This window comes from Sphaeramia orbicularis, chromosome 16, assembly GCF_902148855.1.
Source record: "Sphaeramia orbicularis chromosome 16, fSphaOr1.1, whole genome shotgun sequence".
In the NCBI taxonomy this organism is placed as follows: domain Eukaryota; kingdom Metazoa; phylum Chordata; class Actinopteri; order Kurtiformes; family Apogonidae; genus Sphaeramia; species Sphaeramia orbicularis.
In genome coordinates, this window is record NC_043972.1 from 7,802,435 (window position 1) to 7,818,064 (window position 15,630).

The 15,630-nt window shown below is 37.9% G+C and overlaps 1 protein-coding gene across 1 annotated transcript in view; it reads right to left on the reverse strand.

Annotated features, from left to right (window-relative positions):
• Window positions 1-15,630, reverse strand: part of oxr1a (oxidation resistance 1a) — a 330,273-nt gene that overhangs the window by 149,298 nt on the left and 165,345 nt on the right. The window contains 1 exon segment of the mRNA XM_030157978.1: window positions 10,779-10,975. Coding sequence (XP_030013838.1) covers window positions 10,779-10,975 — 197 coding nt within the window.

Sequence of the window (15,630 nt, forward strand, 5' to 3'; positions counted from 1 at the left end):
AGGAGGAAACCAAACTGAAAGCGGGTGAGAGAAAGACCCTCGATTGGATTTGTGGTGGGGCTAAGCTGCCTCCTGGTGCTACGTGACCAGCCTATACCGCCAAGGCAAGAAGGCTGGGGCTTATCTCAGCACACACAAGCAGCTCTGCTGGCAGCGGCGCCGTGGCATGGCTGTGGGTGCTGCTGTCAGAGCGTGACAGATAGCTCCGACTCACTCTCCCTCAGCAGCTCACTCCATTCCTCCATCATTCTCACTCATTCACTTGGGGAGGGCATGTACAGTGGACGGTTAATGCTAATGCAACAACGTGGGGATGATTTAAAGTGGGTCTCAGTGCAGAAAAGGGCCCTGTTTTTTACCCACAAGGTCTAAAATAAAAGCATAGGAGGAACATTTCCATTCGTCTGGTTTAAATGTTAAGACTCGTGTCTGTAAGGAGGAAGGAGGAAGGAACTTTGTTCTAAAACAATGTTAATCAAACTTTCTTCAATAGTTTTCCTCCACGTACAAATCCCTGTTGTCCGTCTTGATTCAGAAAATAGTGAAAGATCCTTAATGTCAAGAATGCCAAATATGAACCTCATAACTATAATTACACACATAAATATTTTGCACAGTTATATTGTATATTTCTTTATCATATTGATAAGATATTGTATGGTACATATTGCTGTTATTTTTTTTCCAATTCTCTTTTTATTGGTATTTTTCATGGTTCACATATGTATTCACCATTCTCACCCATTCATCTGAAAATTACAGCTGAATCTCACAGCGATGCTTGTGTGACTCCACCAACAATACAAACAAGGATGATTAGTTTTCTCTCAGCAATACCAAAGATGTAATTTTTACAATACAAAATTAAGAACTAAACTCCCTAGAACAGGAATGCTGGGATGCACATTTGTGATATTTAAAAAAACTAATAAAATAAAATAAAATAGAAAACACTGATACAATGGGATTTAAAAGGAAAAAAAGGGGTGAAATGGACATAAGACATGATCTTAAATGATAAACAATGGTGGTACTGGTGTGACATACCTAATCCATCGTTCCCATCTTTTCACAAACAGACCTTGTTGTAGTCTTATTGCAAAAGTAATTCTTTCCATCTTAAAAATGTCATAAACGATGCCAATCCACTCCTCCACTGTAGGTTTTTCTAGTTTTAGCCACTTCCTCTTTATGACTTTCCTACAAGCAGCTCTTGAAATCTGAAATCAATATTTGTCATTAGAGGAGACATTATCTGTTGGACATATTGCTGTTCTAATTGTGTTATAGACCTGCTATAACTTATTAGAAAGCTTAGATTCCCCCAGTTGATTCCCTATGTTTATTTTACAGTATTCCTGAGCGACAAAACATGATTAGTGCAAGAAGCACCTGGATAACAAAGCTAATGGGACTAGTTTGAGTTCAAGTTGTATTACAGCCACATACTACAAAACAAAAGACATTTTCGAGAGGCCGTTACCTTTTAAATGAGGAGTCGCTGATTAACCCTTTCATGCATGAATTATGAGAACCTTAATCAAAATTTTTTCCTGAGTGTTTTTATTCCTCTTTAGGCATGAAAAAAACAATGCGATTGAAAATTTTCTTCTGAAAAATAAATTTAAAAAATAAATAAAATAAAAATAATTTTAAAAAATAAAAAAAATATATATACATAAAAAAAAAATAATGAAAAAAAAATCATATGAACCTATTTTTCATGAAGTTGCAAAAATGTCCACTCAGCTGGACACCACACGTTTAATTTTTGACACACAGAAACATGTATTTACTGATAAATTGTGAGAAAACTATGGGGAGGGCTTGTGATTCTGGGGGTTTATGGTCAGTAGAGATCTACATAATGTTACCAATTCATGTCAGAAAAGATATGTAGTGTCTTAAACCTTTAATAAAGATATGTGTAAAAAAAAATAAATCCATGAATATACAGCAGAACAGCTGTAGAATAGCTGTCCACTGGAGTGACCAGTGTGCGTGAAAGGGTTAATTTTGGGCTCAAGGTTCTTCAGTTATAAGCTTTAGAGCTTGGTTTGGCAAATAGGTGAAAATGAATACAAGTCGGGTGGGAAAGAACATTAAAATGTCACTAAATCGAATAAATACTGTAGTGGTGGTCCAATAATAACAGGTGATCTCCGGCAGGTCAATCAAAAGCTCTAATTTAGAAATCACTGTCCCACTAAATTCATGAACAATATTTTCATAACATTTCTCGTGACAAATGCTATAATATACGGTTGTCCCATTTCCAAAGTCAAAACAGAAAGATGCCAGGCTGTGGTTTATGTGTAATTGCCACCCATGGCTATGATCTGCATGTGTAAACACAAGGGATGTGCCACCTGGGACAATTACATCAAACACAAAAAGAGAGCAGCACCGGTGTACCGCCTGCAGCTCTGGCTATAACTGTCACCCTCCATAGTGATTAGCTCTACTGTGATGCCACGCTGTGACTATCCAGCTGCCTCGGAAAACTGAAAAATACAGTGTTCAAGGACAAGCGCTCCAAGTATGTGTCAAACAAAACTGAAATGAAAACTGAAGAGTCAGAGCAACAGGGTGGCGACATAACGCCTGACATCACCTTCGACGTATTGGAAAAACTGCTAATTCAATTCCAGCCTTTTTTGTCCCTTTCGTGAAACTGCGTATCAAGCAAAGATTGCTAGGAGCCTACACCGAGTTAGCATATTGCTCCCCCAGCACCGGCCCCTTCCCTTCTTCGACCCCGCAGTGAAAATCCAATGAATAACTAACAGGGGAATAATCAGTCACATGGCAGCGGTGGCAGGGCCGCTGCTCTCTGGGCGTTAGGGCACACCAGCACATGTGGTTCTGTCTTGTTTATTAGCATTTCCTCTGTCAGGGGCTGCAGATACAGTGCTGTGTTAGCAGAGTCAGGCTTCTGCTGCTGCCTGCAAGCCATGCATATTCACTCAAGTAGCAAAGCATGGGAGCGGCTCACACAGCATCTATGTTTAGCACATAATAACTTCATACTGGGTGGTGCAACGTTGGCATCGTGTTAATAAAATGTTGAAATTCAGGGTTGACGTTATTTTGTTTTTGGAATATGATCAAATACAGCGTGGATTCATGTTTTTTTCCACCGATTATAGTCGAAATTTATTGACGTAACTTCATGCTGTGTCATTTAAATTTAACCTTCCAGTATCTGGGTGAGCATATTATGCACACTTTGCATTTAATGTTCTAAAAGGTCATATTATTTTTCACAATTTATATCAGGTCAGGATTCAAAAGTTGTTCATTTTGGCATGATTTTTAAAATTCTGACCCAGCCACAAAAATCTGCACATTGTAAACATTAGAAAATTACAACACTAATACCCTTCTCTGAAGTGAGTAGAAAATGCACATATAATAATATACACTACCAGTCCAAAGTTTGGACTCACCTTCTCATTTAAATGGCATGAGATGGACCGCAAATGATCAACAAGTGCTCAGCATCACTGGGAACTCCTTCAAGAATTTTGGAAAACATTTTCGGTGAATACCTCATGAAGCTCATCCAGAGAATGCCGAGAATGCGCAAAGCAGTAATAAAAGCAAAGATGTGGCTATTTTGAAGAATCTAAAATATAAAACATGCTTTGAGTTATGTCACACTTTTTTAAACTACATAATTCCATGTGTTCATTCATAGTTTTGATGCCTTAAGTGAGAATCTACAATGGAAATAGTCATGAAAATAAAGAAAAAACAGGTGAATCCAAAGAAACTTTCGACTAGTAGTGTATATAATATAATAAAATAATAATGCATATTAACAAATGTTGCTGTTAACCCTTTCATGCATGAACTATGACAACCTTCGTCAAGATTTTTTTCTTAAGTGTTTTTATTCCTCCTTAGGCATGAAAAAACAATGTGATTGAGTTTGTTTGTTTTTTTTCTTTTCATGGAGTTACATAATGTCCATGCATTTAATTTTTGAAATAAAGAAACGTGTTTAAAACCCAATATCAGAAACTGAGATGAAAACAATGAAATAAAAACATTTTTAATGCTGCTAATCTGATGTCTTCTCACATTTTAACATATTCTAATGCTAGTTATTACTCACTTCATGGAGATAATATGCAAAAAAAAAACTTTTTGTCTAACAAATAACAACTGATTTACACTCAAACATGTTAGTGCAGATCAGGTTTATCAAGAACAGCAAAGTTACAGTAATGGACTGAATGTCAGTGCATGTGATGATGCATAAGTGTCCACTGTGTTGGCTGATACGGAACTACAACAACTAAACCCATGAATATACAAGAGAACAGCTGGAGAAGAACTGTCCACTGGAGTGACCACTGTGCATGAAAGGGTTAATCATTGACATATGCCAGGCTGCGAAAATGAATAAGTAATCCAATTTTTATGTACTGTATTTGTGTTTTTTGGATCAAAAAGTATGGTTTGTTTACATTACAAACATGGCATTTAAAGGGTTAAAAATATGACAGTTATTTAGTATTTTTGGTTACAGCTCAAGTTGATGAAATACAAAAAAAAAGTTAAAAAGTTAGGAACAAATTGTATGAAAAATATTTTGAGATTACGGCAGAGCTGCACATTTTCACTTTCGTAAATTAGTTTGGAAGAACCTCTCTGGGTGGGATACCAGAGGGTTAATGAAACTGTCATAATGTTTACATATTTATTACAGTTTCTATGGTGTGGGACATGTCACGCTCTAATAAAAGCCTAATGTGATAAAATACTTGTCTTCAAGACTGCAAGCCAAGGTTGGTGCCATAGTTTATAGCAATCTGTTGGTTCTGTCTGTCTGTCCTTGAGACAGATTACCCTTCTGCCTGTACCCCCCAGTCAGACACAGAGGAAATACATTAGAGGATAACAAGGTACTGAGTGTGAAAATGGAGTGAGCGACAAGAGAAAGAGAGAGAGACGGAGGGAGAAGAGGAAGAAGGGGATGGCATGAGAGAGTACGAGGGGCAGTTGGAAGACAAAATGGCAGAAATAGCAGAAAAATCATAGAGGGGGGGAGAAGCTGTGGAGGGATGTGAGGGGAGGAGAAATGCAGCAGCTCTCCTCTTAGAGGCCATTATCTGCAGTGACATGCTGTGAAGCCTCTCCCTCTGCATCTCACAAAGGCTTCTACAGGACCACGGCAGTATCTCTCCAGCCGCCGTGGTTTAAGTGCTTACCTAACCCAGACCTTTCCTGCTTTGTGCATAAACACACACACAGACTCCAGCCCACGTGTTCTGCAGATGGGCGTATAGAGCTTTTAGCCTTGGAAAAACAACAACATTCTGTGTGCCCGTACGTACCGAATACCAACATAATGTGACGAGTCAGCCTTCAAATGCGCTCGTCATAGGCAGAATTACAAAGAAGAGTCACACGCTTAATGAGTCTACGGCTGCGCAGCGGTTCAATTCATCTCCTCGGTTTGGTGTTCTGTTACTGTGCAGAGCTCATCCAGTCCCAGAGTGGTGGCTACAGGCTGGATATAATGATGTAAAGGTCAGACGTGGCGGTGGGACTTGGAGGCTGTCAGACAGGGATGCTGGGAGTCTGGGGGGAGCTGATGTCAGGTGTCAAACCCTCTCAGGAAGCAACACTGTAGGCAGAGGGGAGATCACAGGCAATTTGGTTCTCCCCTCTCCTTTCCTTTCCTTTCCTTGCAGTTTTCCTTTTTCTTTCCTCTTCTTTCCTTTCCACATTTAACTTTTTCTCCTCGTCTCTCCTTCTTGCTCTTACCTTCTCTTTGTTTTACAGAGTTAAGACACTAGAGCTGCACGATATTGGAAAAAACTGACACTGTGATTTTTTTTAACCCTGCGATATGAAAAAATACTCAGGAGGATACAATAGCTGTGTGATGTCGACATAAATGGTCAAACAAATTAGTTGTGTTTCCTCTCGTTGTGGCAACACAGGACACATGTTTTAATATCATCCTTCTTGTTGCTGAAATAATTCCAGATAACTGAAGTTGCTTTTCTTTTTGGCACCAAGTTTTTGTATTTGGTAGGGATGTCCGATATTGGCTTCTTTTTTTGCCAAAAACTGATATGGTGATATTGTCCAACACTTAATTTTTGATATTGATATCTACCGATACCGCTGCCGATGTATGTGGGATATTAAACTAATTTTAGGTAACATCACATATCTCCTGTCATGGAATTAACACATCATGCCTAATTTTATTGTGATGCCCCATTGGATGCATTCTCAAATGCAACAAGGCTTTCAAAATGTAAACACTGTCTGTGCAAAGAATACATACTTCAACTTAAGTTGTGGAAAAAATGCCATATTTATTTATTTTCTCTCCCTTCCTCCATGAGTCTATTACAGTGTGGCAACTCACCTGTACAATTTTGAAAACTGCACATTTCTTTCAGCTACAAACAATGCTTCTTTTACAAGTTGGTAAATGCCGGAGAAATCAAGGTATTATTTTATCGGTTTTAATGATAGGCAAAAAAACGATAACGATTTTCACCGATATTACATTTTTATGCCAATATCGGGCCGATAATATCGGTGAGCCGATATTATTGGACATCCCTAGTATTTGGTGATTTTCTCTTGTACGTTGCAAGGTAATAATAGTTTTGAATTTTTCATTGTAGTTTAGTTTTATTTAGTTTTGACTTTTTTTCCCTCTAATTCAGTTAGTTTTCATTCATTTTTAGAGCAGGTTTGCTAGTTTGTATTAGTTTTCATTTTTTTCTAAATGCTTAGTTTTAGTTTCGTCACATCTTTTATCATCCTCGCCGTCGTATTCAAATGACTCTCAGACAGGACTCTGCTGCTTTCTCCCAACTTTAGTCTCCATGTTTCCAGGTAGAGTGGGGACCAGAAGATGACTCTAAACAAGTGACGAGAAGTGATGGACTGTGAAGTGCCGTATGGTGCCGCTAGCTAAAATTGCTCGAGCGAAATAAATCGATTTTGTATCAATCCGACATTGACAAAGATGAAAACTAAGGGAATTTTTATATGTTTTAGTTAGCTTTGTAAGCACACAATACAGTTTCAGTTAGTTATCTTGTTTTTATTTACTTTAATTAAAATGTTTTTTCAATTCTAGTATTCGTCATTTCATTAGTTTTCGTTAACGATAATAACCTTGGTCCGTTGCTCATTTTTCAATGTTGTTACCAGTGACTCCATGTGCAGGGGCGTGGTCTGCTTCGGCAAACTGAGTAAGAACACTTGTGATTGGTGGATCGCTGTGCGCAGTGTGTGTCAGGTACCCAGGTTGAAATTAGATGAGAACATGTTGAGTTCATTTGCCTCCTGCATTGCAGGACCTGCGATGTGACTATTGCGCACACGTACATTGCGATGACGATGCTCAAACGATATATTGTGCAGCTCTATAAGACACTCATCACATCATGTCCAGATGCTGCTCTTCTTCCTTTTGAGTTAAAGGACACTGCAGTAAGAGCCCCATCAATACATCAATCACTTCTTTCTACACCCGAGGTGAAAACTGCGGTTGGTGTCATCCTGGTAGGAGGCTCATTGGTCGGGTTATTAAAATGTCGGTGTTGAATGTGCTATGTGCCTCTAATGACAGGTCTGTCTGAAGCCTGGCAGACAGCACAGCAAGCTGCCTGCCACATTATTACTATCCCATTAGAATAAATTAGCATGATCAGCCCTGCAGGATCTGCTTGGCTTGAGTTCGACTATATGAAAATGCCACAGGGCCCTAGCTTACCAGATCCCCCCTCGATTGGAACTAGAGACAACGAACGGTCACTAATCAGCATCTAATTACGAGATACAACATCAACAGTGAGTGACAGATGCGCTTTTTCTCTACTCACATTCAAACTCAAACTCTGGGCTTGATGCGAATGTGGTTTATCTAGGCCAACGTTAGCTGGAGCAAATGATTAACTGCTATGACTCACACTTTAGAGGCTCATACAATTTGTTACTTCACAGTTAAAAGCCGTAAAAGCGCAATAAGTCACAGTCGAGTTTCATTTAATGGCTGGACGACTGCGACTTCCGACCCCAAGCTTTTAAAAGAGCCCACAGTTGCCCTGAATGGATAACAGATGATAAGAGTAGGCTGAAATATCAACAGTCCGTCCACCTGTCCTGCCTCGCTTTCATCCCACGGTTTCCTTTTATTGATTATCACCGACCGAACTATATGGATGACCGCAGATCAATCTGTCCTGCTGTCGATGCTTGGCCTCAGGAGCCGAGTCGATACATGATGACTCTGTAGAAAGCCCATCAGAGTGAGACATCAGCAGACGAATATCCTGTATGACACACCTTCACCTATTCTTCACCCGTTCCCTCAGCAACATGACCACTGGCCCATGACTCCATGTGTCATGATCCCTCTGGTGACCCTGACACCGGCCGGCCTGGCAGAAGAGCAACTCCACATTACAGATGACCTGTCGAGGACGTTTAGGCCGCACGATTTACATGACCAACATAAATCCGTGCATGGTCAAGGACATGCAAGAAAAACGGGATGATAGGATATAAAGTTACCTGAGATGTAAGAGTTTTTTGCATTATGAAAACGGCTAAACACCTCAGATTTTTGGTTTTGTTCAACAATTCTCGTGGCCTGGTTGGTACAAATATATCCACTAAGCTAGGGATCTGCACAAATGACTTCCAGCTGTGGTTTTAAGTAAAACATCCATAAAGTGACGCCACTTTAAATGTCCTCAAAGACGCTCAAACTAATTGGGCATAGTGCAATATAATGTATGTGTATATGTTTACATGTACGTGTGTATATGTATGTATATGCATGTGTGTATGTATATATATGAGCTCGTTGTAGACTGACTACCTCCTTGCGGTGTATTTATTTATTTATTTCATTTTATTGTCTCCTGGGTTGGTTTTTATGCACTTTTATTGGTTTTTATGCACTTTTATTATATATACAGTATACATAGATGTACGTGGACTTTTTAACAGAACTATGTGTTTTTTCTAGTATCTTTTATCTGACTCCCTAAACGACCACACAAAAGTTCCTATGCGTATATGTATGCACAAATGTCAAATAAACTTTTTTGAATCTTGTGAATCTTAATTTATTTTTATTCCTTTGCATCAAAATACACTAAAAAGTAGCACTTTTTCTCTAACTGTCAATAAAATGTACATAATGTGTATTATTCCACTTACAAAGTCAGTCCGACTTACATGCATTTAGCATTTTTGGAAAACTTTTCCAGGTACAAGAAAAAAAAATGGCACAGTTGCAAAAAGTTTGACAGTTTTTCCATCTTCCTGAAGATGTGCAAAAAATACTGACAAAAAAGTGCAAAAACGGTATTTAAAAAACAGTAAAGTAAAATGAAATACTTCCCAACCACTGAGTAAAGCTCTATCAAGGAGTAAAAAAAAAGGTCAACAAATGACTCCAGCATTTTCTTGCACCATTTGACCAGGTCATTGGACTAATCATTAAAAATCATAATATCACATGCAATTGCTGTATAAAAAATATTGTGTATTTGTACGAAATGTGGCTGTTGAAATCAATGCATGTTATAGGAAACCTCAAAAAAGTAACTAGCCAAAAATGTGTGAGAACTCGAAGACTCTGACCTATCCGATTACCGTCAGCAGCGTACGTTTTCCTCCAGACCTCCTTCTAACCTTGACCTGAGCGGTTTTCTAACCGAATCCCATCAGTGAAGTGAACAGAGATGCATCGCACTTATGAGTTCAGAATTAGTTTATCTCAAACTCATTTCATCATCTCTGAGCAGTCAGCTCCCACAAGTGTACTTACTCTCACAGCAGCAACCGCCCCTCTGACACAGAAATAGACTCAGCAGACAGTCCAAAAAAGAGGAGGAAATCTCATCACAGTCATGCAATTATAACACCCAGGCAGGAAATGAATTAGAAGACGTGGATGTGGCATGGTAAAATTTGGCTCAAGAAGGAGTTCACGTCAACACATCGGTGAGTACGTGAACTTTACATATCTGCACACACACGGAATAACAATAACCAGGCATTCCCCAGAAAACCAGCAGCAATTGATAATGAAGTAACTTCTGGATAATGTAACAATTGCTCATTGAAACCTAATTAAATGTTCCAGAAAGTACATAGAGAATTATGTTATGGTTGATAATATTATGATAAAAAGGTCCAGTTTGATGTATTTCATCTGTTATCACCACATGAGTGCAGAACTAAAAGAAATTGCCAGTTTGATTGTGTTTAAAAAGAGGCATAAAGAAATGATGTTCCAGAAGTACATTGATAAATAAACTCCATAAGGTGTTTGTTTGTTATTTGGATATCAATTTTGCAATGTGTTGGTGAATGTGTTGTAATATGGATGAGTGACAAAATGTACATGTTTCGAAATTGCTGATAAATTTGGGACAGTGTTGTTTTCAGTAAGTATGGAAAGGTTTAAATGGGGTCGGATTAGATCAGTTTATACTTCTTCCTACTCCTTTTCGCTCATGTAAATTTTGAGGATTAAGACGTTGCAGTTTAAAGTTACCGTTTTGTTTTGTTCTCATTCTCTTGATTATCATTTATTTGCATTTCTGTTTTTAAATTGTCATTTACATGAACAAAATAAAGATATCAATCAATCAAACATAACATTTCTTGATTTTGCTGCAAGAACAATGTAGTAATAGTTCAGGGCTCAACTGGTTGGAAAAACTTTAACATCACACAACAGAAACAGGTCAGAACCCCGGCCCGGTTTCATTTACCTATGGTGTAACCTCTTTTCAGCTCTCCACATCGGGGGCTGCGGCGCTGGGAGTTGGTCGTGTTGTTTTCCTGCACCGCGAGGGCTGCGGTTGTCTTGGCAACAGGTGGCGAAGCCTTGTTGAGCGGTGAGGCGGGCACCAAAGTCGGGGAGAAACCTTGACTGGCAATATCCACCGACTGAGACTTCTTCTTCAGTCTGCAGGGGACAAGCAGAGACAAGACCGTATTAATACATTTACATGAAGACACCAGTGTAAATAGTGCATGTAAACGTTACTGTGGAGCGGGAAATGTTGCATGACCTTCACTGTGCAAGAGAACGTGAATCAAAGCATATTTGCATGCGGGGTCGCTGGTGTCAGAACGCGGCGTCACACTAATGTAATCGTGCAAGACGATTTTTGCAGGGGCAAGGAAGTTGAAAGAAAGAATCGATAGGCTAATCACACCCTTGTTAAGGGTGAATTTATTAGCATTGCTCTGCTAGCCCCGCGCAGAGCCACCTCTACAGTAAAAGGAATGAAGCAGTGGGAGCCTGCAGGAGGACAGCAGGATGCCAGAGTTAAGACATGAAGGGAAGGAATGGAGCTGAAATAAACAACTGTTTGAGCAAATGTGAGGCTGTCTGAGTTCGCAGAGGATGAATCGAACATATTAAATTAAACTAAAACACAGAAAAGTCAGCTAGAGTATCAAGGAACAAATATATATTCCCCACCAAGCCTCTGCTCCAGTGGAAGGCTTTGGAAGTAGACCGCTTATTTAACATGTATTAGAGGTAGCGGCGAGCTGAGCCGGTCACGTCAAATCTGCAGACGCCAACTCCTTGAAGCTTATTAAAAGGATGACGAGATTCTGGGTTTGAGTTTGTAGAATTTACAAACGAGTTTACTGGGCTAATCTAAACGGGTAATCCCAGAATTCTCAGTGGCGGTAAATCTACCCACTCACTACAGGGTGGGGAAGCAAAATTTACAATGAACATTTAGTTGTTTTTTCTTAGCAGGCACTACGTCAATTATTTTGAAACCAAACATATATTGATGTCATAATCATACCTAACACTATTATCCATACCTTTTCAGAAACTTTTGCCCATATGAGTAATCAGGAAAGCGAACGTCAAAGAGTGTGTGATTTGCTGAATGCACTCATCACACCAAAGGAGATTTCAAAAATAGTTGGAGTGTCCATAAGGACTGTTTATAACGTAAACAAGAGAATGACTATGAGCAAAACTATTACGAGAAAGTCTGGAAGTGGAGGAAGCAACAAAAAACGTACCAAAGCTTTTAGTAAAGCTCTCAAATCCAAAATCCAAGGATCCAACCAAATCCATGAGAAAAATGGCAATTGAACTTGAGGTAGACAACAAGACCGTTAGAAATGCAGTAAAATATGATTTGAAGATTTAAATTCTCATGACTTTCAATAAACTAATTGGCCATACACTGTCTTTCAATCCCTGCCTCAAAATATTGTAAATTTTGCTTCCCCACCCTGTAAAGTTCTTTGAAACAGGTACAGTAACACACTGACACACAAACAGCTCATAACACAGAGTAAAAAAAAACAAGATCATATACTTGGGCAATCCAGCAAAAACTTAGAGGGAAAAAAGTGAAAAATGGCTCCTGAAACACTATCTATCTATAGTCTGAAAAAGTCCTGAAACAGCAATACAAGATTCCCAGCACTCTGCTACCTCGCACACACTTTCAATCATTCCAGCAAAACTGCTGAAGCGAACAGAATCTTTCTGGCCATTTCACCCAAGTGCCCATCCCCTGATGGACCAAAGCAGCACACATGACATAGTGTCTAACTGGCTAATGAAAATGCATAATCTCTATGGAAATGCTGTCCATCACCGTGTGTGTTCTTCCTTAAATCGAACCCAAATGGAGAAGGCAAACAGAGCAGGCTGAGCTGTGAATAAACACTGGAGAAATTATGTTCTGCTTCACTGAAGTGTTCCCCCATAGTCTTATTCAGTAAAAAACACATACTCTAAACATATTCACACATATATATTCACTAAAACCAGAAGCGTGCTGTTACAGCTTGCGTTTCTTTTTTCTTTTTCTTTTTATTGATTTGTCCTCCCTTGTATGCTATCTTTTCTTCCCAGAATTGACTGAAATGGAAGTTATACCAAAACTAAACAAAGGCGTGTTGAGTGAGTTAGCTGGATACGCCAGATTGTGCTAATGACTATTTTGAAGAAGCTGCATGTTTGCTTCGATGGCACATAATGAGGCTGGAGAATGAGTGAGAAGTAGAGACCTGCTGCCGTTAATGGCTGTGGAGGACGAGAGAGAGAGACCGAGAGTGTGTCAAGCTGAGTGAAGTCTATCTCCTCTCCCTTAGGAGTTTGTACTAATTACTGTCTCATCAGTAGAGCAGAAGCCCCTCTTCCAGCTCCGTTTCACTGAGCTATGAGGCCAACTGGTAACAAAACAGCATGTGAGAGAGTCAGTGTGAGTGTCACAGATCAAATGAGAAGGAGGAGACAGCACCCGAGCTTTAATATGAGATTCACAGAGAAGGATGGGAACGCACTGACAGTATATCCAGCACACAGTTAATACATGCTTCTGAACAGTATTACAGAAATCAAAGTTTATGGGACAAATTCACACATGGTCACCTTTTTAACCAGTGTTTGCTTTATATTGGACAATGATACTGTCTTATTAAATGTTTGATTGACAGTGAACTGGGTTTAAATAGGATTAAGTTCAGGTTCATTCTCATTGCACCAAGGTTATTATTGTTAATGAAAACTAACGAAATGACGAAAACTAGAATTGAAAACACATTTTCGTTAACGGAAATAAATAAAAACTACAATTAAAAGAAAAAAATGATAACTGAAACTGTATTGTGTGCTTATAAAACTAACTAAAACGTATAAAAATTACAGCTAAATTTCCCTTCGTTTTCGTCTTTGTCAATGTCGGATTGATATGAAATCGATTTATTTCGCTCAAGCAATTTTATCTGCTGTCACCGTATGATATTTAAGGGTCCGTCACTTGTGTTCACTTGTGGTTTCCAGTCGTCTTCTGGTCCCCACTCTACCTGGAAACATGGAGACTAAAGTTGGGAGAAAGCAGCAGAGTCCTGTCTGGGATTTATCTGAATACGAGGAATTTCAATACGAAGAAGAGAAAAGATACGACAAAACTGAAAAAACTAAGCATTTAGAAAAAAACGAAAACTAATAAAAACTAGCAAACCTGCTCTAAAAACTAATTAAAACTAACTGAATTAGAGAAAAGAAAGTCAAAACTAAATAAAACTAAACTATAATGAAAAATCCAAAATTATTATAACCTTGCACTGCACTACACTAGTGGTTCTCAAACTTTTTACAGTGGAGTACTCCCTGAAATATACTTTTTTAGCTTCAGCATTTTTGATTGAAAAAAAATTAGGCAAAATTTGTTGCTGTGCCAAAGGTGTCTGTTTATATTTTCAAAACTTTGTAAACACACAGCATATATTTAACTGAAATATATAAAAAATAACACATTTTTAAAAGTAAAATTTTGTGTATAAAATATAAACTGAAAAGTGCCCTCTTTCATTGATAAGAAAAATAAATAAAATGGTCATTCACAAATGAACCTTTCAGCAACAAAAATAATTACTTAGCTATTCAAATAAACTCATTTTTAAAAATATAAAATACAAATGTTCTTAAAATGTTACCAAAGCTTAAACAATGATTGACAATAAAAACTATTTTAAATACAGTATTTATTTTGTATTCGGTACATGATGACTTATTTCATATTTCACAAGATCCATATTACAGATCAGACATTTTCATCCACACTAATTGGGCCCCAGTTTGAGTCCATTTGGTTTAATGACCATACATGTTGTGTTTTTACATCTTTGGAGTATAGTTATTGTTGTAGTTATAATGTTTGGTGCAAAAGGAAGTCAACTCCTGTAACTCCAGTAATTTGCACTACACAATAGTACTATTACATGTATTTCACTGTAAATCAATCAGCAAGACATGAGAAAGAAAGTAAATAATACAACATAAAAAGAGCTCAAATTAAATACAGATATATATATATACACAGACAGTAAATAAGGTTTCTTATCATATAAACCAACAAAAATATTTGGAGGGTTCAAAAACAGCAAATTAGAGAGAACAAATGTCTGGTCGCCTTCATTTCAAGTGTAAATCTACATGCATTTTTCACATTCAAGCTGCAAAATACTCAAGACAAAGTTGGAACAGAAGAAATTTAAGACTAATAATGGGTTAAAATAAAGAAATGACCAATTAGAAACAGGTGACTAACATAGATTGTATATAACACTGGTCAACAACAAATTTATTGTTTAAGTTTTTTGAGCTGATTTAGGATAATTTTGGTGTGCTGAATCCAAAAATCACATTAATTTTGCTCAATCAGGTCAACTTTCTGAACTATGCTACATATTGGCTTTTTAACATTTTTGCTTACATTTATGGGCATTTTCACATCATATGATACAAAATTCTTTCATATTTCTTGCAATAAACGAGTTCTGAAGATTTTACTTTTGCCAATTTATGATTAATGTTTTTTTTAATATTACAGGTGAATGAAATGGCTTCGACTAGAAGATCTTGCAAAAATAAGCCTGACGTATTCTGCTACATCTGCTGTGAATACACCATTGTACCTAACAGGAATCAAGTCACAAGTTTCATAAAGTGTGCTTACCAATCTTATTTTGGTATTAATTATTATATTTTGTGAGAAGATCAAATTTTTCAAAATCAAATTAGCAAAAAAACCTGACCTGATTGAGAAAAACAGATGTCGTTTTTGGATT